The 4,183-nt window shown below is 70.1% G+C and overlaps 1 protein-coding gene across 1 annotated transcript; it reads left to right on the plus strand.

Annotated features, from left to right (window-relative positions):
* Window positions 1-294: 294 nt before the first annotated feature.
* FSCN2 (fascin actin-bundling protein 2, retinal) lies at window positions 295-4,043 on the plus strand. The gene is made up of 5 exons (XM_035312638.1): window positions 295-1,791; window positions 2,874-3,030; window positions 3,122-3,243; window positions 3,323-3,490; window positions 3,571-4,043. Exons 1-5 carry the CDS (start codon window positions 969-971, stop codon window positions 3,774-3,776), a joined length of 1,476 nt encoding a protein of 491 aa, XP_035168529.1. The 5' UTR covers window positions 295-968; the 3' UTR covers window positions 3,777-4,043.
* Window positions 4,044-4,183: the final 140 nt, after the last annotated feature.

Genomic DNA, 4,183 nt, shown 5'->3' on the forward strand with positions numbered 1-4,183 from the left:
CCCCCCCCACCCCGCCATTAAAAAGTCATGAGGCAAACAATCCCCGGGACCTATTTTCGGGAACAATAACTCGCCGCCGCGCTGACACCGGAGCCAGGGGGAAGGAGGCCGCGGCAGCGCGGTGCCGGTGCGCAGCCGATGCTGGGTGCTGGGGACCGGGTGTCCCATCCTGGGGGGTGCTGAGCCCGTCCCCAGGTCCCTTTGGCGGCAGCGGGCAGGGGGCTCCCCACGCCCTGTCCCCTCCTGTTCCCCCCAAGGCAGCCCAGCAGACCCCCGGCACCGGAGGACCCCGTACCCCGCGTGCTGCAGGGGGTCCCCACGCACCCCCCCAGCCCCATCCCATCGCAACCACGGGGCTGCGTGACCCCAGAGCCAGGAGGGATTTGGGGCCGCAGGACAGATGGAGGCCAAGGGCCCCAAAGCAGGATAAAAGGTTTAAACTAATCAAAATGCCTGGCTAATTGTAAGGCGCTTAGGGGCCGGCTGGGAGGCGGCGCGGCTGGAGGTGACCCGCTGCTGAATCAGAGAGCCCGGTAACCTTAGCCCGCGGGGAACGGATCCGCCGGCCGGCGCCCGGATCGGGTTCCCACCCAAGTTTTCCACCCGCGGCTCCGCAGCGGGACACCGGGGCCGTGGTGCTGGAGGGCGGCGTGGCCGCGCAGCCCGGGAACCGGCTGGGGGGCTGCTGGGGCGCCCGCTGCCGCTCCCCTGGGCTCAAAGCGAAAGCCCCGCTCTAGGTGACCGGGGCCTCGGTGCCCGCTGTGATCTGGCCGGGCTTTGTAATCCTACCTGCGCCTAAATCAACGGGCCGCGGCCCCCAGCCCACCCCCGGACCCCCTGCTGTGCCGTGCCGAGCCGCGGGGCCAGTGCGGCAGCGGCACCGGGCAGCGCAGACGTCCCCGCCGCGACGCCCGGGGAGCCCCCGGCAGCCCCCTGGGGCCGCCCCCCCCCCACGCCCCCGGTGGAAGATGCCAACGAATGGGATCCACCAGGTCCTGAAGATCCAGTTCGGGCTGATCAACTGCGAGAGCCGGTACCTGACGGCGGAGAGCTTCGGCTACAAGGTGAACGCCTCGGCGCCCAGCCTGAAGCGCAAGCAGATCTGGACGCTGGAGCAGGACGAAGCCGACGGCTCCGTCGTCTTCCTCAAGAGCCACCTGGGTCGGTACCTGGGGGCCGACAAGGACGGCAAGGTGCGCTGCGAGGCCGAGCAGCCGGGCCGCGATGAGCGCTTCAGCATCATCACGCAGTCGGACGGGCGCTGGGCGCTGCAGTCGGAGCCGCACCGGCGCTTCTTCGGGGGCCGGGAGGACCGGCTGTCCTGCTTCGCGCCCAGCGTCACCGAGGGCGAGCTGTGGACCGTGCACCTGGCCATGCACCCCCAGGCCAACCTGCTGAGCGTCAGCCGCCGCCGCTACGCCCACCTCAGCGCCCACGAGGACGAGATCGCCACCGACAGCAACCTGCCCTGGGGGGTGGACGCCCTCATCACCCTCTGCTTCCAGGACAAGAAGTACAGCCTGCGCACCGCCGACGAGCGCTACCTGCGCTGCGACGGCACGCTGGTGCCCGAGCCCGGCGCCCGCACCGGCTACACCCTCGAGTTCAAGGCGGGCAAGCTGGCCTTCAAGGACTGCGACGGCAAGTACCTGGCGCCCACGGGGCCCACCGGCACCCTCAAGTCCGGCCGCAGCTCCAAGCCGGGCAAAGACGAACTCTTCGACCTGGAGGAGAGCCACCCCCAGGTGGTTTTCACGGCGGCCAACGGCAGATTCGTCTCCATCCGGCAGGGTAAGCGCTGCCCCGGCCTCGGCACGGTGGGGTGGGGTCCCCCTCCGCCCTGGGATCGGATCAGCCAAAAGCACCCCCTGGCCCTTTTTTGTAGGAGACCCTACAAAAACATCCCCACGGCGCTGCCCCTGCCTGGGGATGCCCCGCAGCAGCAGCTGGCGAGGGTCCGGCTGCTCCCACCCTGGGGACACGATGGACCCGCGGCTGTTGGGGGGCCTGGGGCCCTGTCCAGGGGGAGACTGTACCCACTGGGGCTGGGTGGGCTCAGCGATGGAGCTGTGCAGGGCTCTGCGGTGTGCTGCGGGTATGTGCGTGTTTCACGCAGCTCACGCACGTGCTGGGTGCCCGTGTGTTTAGGTGCGCACAGCTCTGCGCAGCCCAAACGCGTGTGCACGTCCCCAGCTCCGCAGCCCCTGCGTGTGCTCAGGGCTCTTTGCCATGTGTGTGCGCGCGTGTTTGCGTGTGCACAGCTCTGCAGCACAGCATGCGTGCAGGGCCCAGCTCAGCACCACGTGCAGGGGGGGCTCTGCGCAGCGCTGTGGGGGCGCACCCACTCCCCATGACGTGGCACTGCCCCGAGCTGCTGCGGGTGCCCATCCCTGGAGGTGCCCAGGGCCAGGCTGAGGGGGCTTTGGGCAGCCCGACCCAGTGGGACCGGAGCAGTTTTCAGCTCCCTCCCGTCCCAAACCCCTCCGTGATGGATTTGCACTCACAGCTCCGTGCGTGCCCCCCGGCCCTACGCGTCCCCGTGCAGACCTGGGACACCGGGGATGGGGGACAGGGACAGAACCTGGGGGGTCCCCAGCGGTGGCCGTGCTGTGGCCCTGGCTGCCCCTGTCCCCGTGGCACGGGGAGCGCCTGTCCCCGTGCCAAGTGGCTTAGGGCCGGGTGACGGCGGCGGGGGGCTATAAATAGGGGCCGTGCCTGCGGCGCTAACCAGATGGACGCGGCCCCAATCAGATTAACCAGCCCAATTAGCACGATTGTTTGCAGAGGGATTTACCCCGGGAGGGGCGGGGGGAACGCACCCGGGGATCATCCATGCATTTGGCCATTTTTTTGGGGGGGTCCCCGCCCTGCAGGCGTCAACGTCTCGGCGAACCAGGACGAGGAGCTGAACCACGAGACCTTCCAGCTCCAGATCGACTGCGACACCAACAAGTGCAGCCTGCACACCAACGCCGGCAGCTACTGGACCCTGGTGGCCCATGGGGGCATCCAGGCCGTGGCCACCGAAGTGTGAGTGGGGGCCGGGGGTAGGGGAAGGCATGCAGGGGGGGGGGGGGGGGGGTGGGGGCCACCCCTGCTGACGCTCTCGCCCCGCCACCAGCGGTGCCAACACCATGTTCGACATCGAGTGGCGTGGGCGGCGCGTGGCCCTGCGCGCCAGCAACGGCCGCTACGTCTGCACCAAGAGGAACGGGCAGCTGGCGGCCGTCAGCGACGCCGTGGGTGAGTGCCGGCTTTGGGGGGGGGACAACACACGGTGGGGCTGGGGGCCCCCCACCCCGCTGACACCAGCTCCGCGCAGGGGAGGACGAGGAGTTCACCCTGAAGCTGATCAACCGGCCCATGCTGGTGCTGCGGGGCGAGCACGGCTTCGTCTGCTACCACCGCGGCTCCAACCTGCTCGACTCCAACCGCTCCGTCTACGACGTCTTCCACGTCGGCTTCAGCGACGGCGCCTACCAGATCCGAGGTGGGTGGTGGGGCCGGGTGGGCGGGGGGCTGCCACCCACTCGGCTGGACCCCGGTGACGGCCCCCGGGGCTCTCCGCAGGCCAGGGGGGCAAGTTCTGGTACGTGGCGAGCAGCGGGGCGGTCTGCAGCGACGGGGACCTCTCCGAGGATTTCTTCTTCGAGTTCCGGGAGCGCGGGCGCGTGGCCATCAAAGGGAAGAACGGGCGCTACCTGCGCGGGGACCCGGCCGGCACCCTGCGGGCCGACAGCGAGTCGGTGCTGCGGGCCACCCTCTGGGAGTACTGAGCCACCGGGCACCGGGTGGCCGGGGCATTGGCACCACGGTGGTCCCGAGCCCGCCCTCCTCCTGGGACCAGGGTGGCCGGGAAAACCTGGGCAGGTGGAGGACGGCGGCAGAGCCGATGGTGGCGTCGTCTGTGGCAGCTGTGTCCCCGACCCCCTCTCGACTCGTGGCATTAAAGTGCGTCTGGATTGCACCGGGGCCAGGCCTCTTCCTTCACCGCCCGCAGCAAGGGGGCAGTGGGTCGGGATCCTGCCTCTGCCCCGTCCCGGTGACCCGTGGGAGCCCCAGTGCCCCCCGAGGGCTGATCCAGCCCCGGCTGCAGGGCGCAGGGACCTGGGGTTGCTGCCGGGGTTGCTGCTGGCGGTGTACAGGGACGCCACACGGGCAGCTGGGGACAGGGGCTGAGCAG

Source organism: Oxyura jamaicensis (genome assembly GCF_011077185.1).
Source record: "Oxyura jamaicensis isolate SHBP4307 breed ruddy duck chromosome 18 unlocalized genomic scaffold, BPBGC_Ojam_1.0 oxy18_random_OJ70936, whole genome shotgun sequence".
Taxonomy (NCBI): Eukaryota; Metazoa; Chordata; class Aves; order Anseriformes; family Anatidae; genus Oxyura; species Oxyura jamaicensis.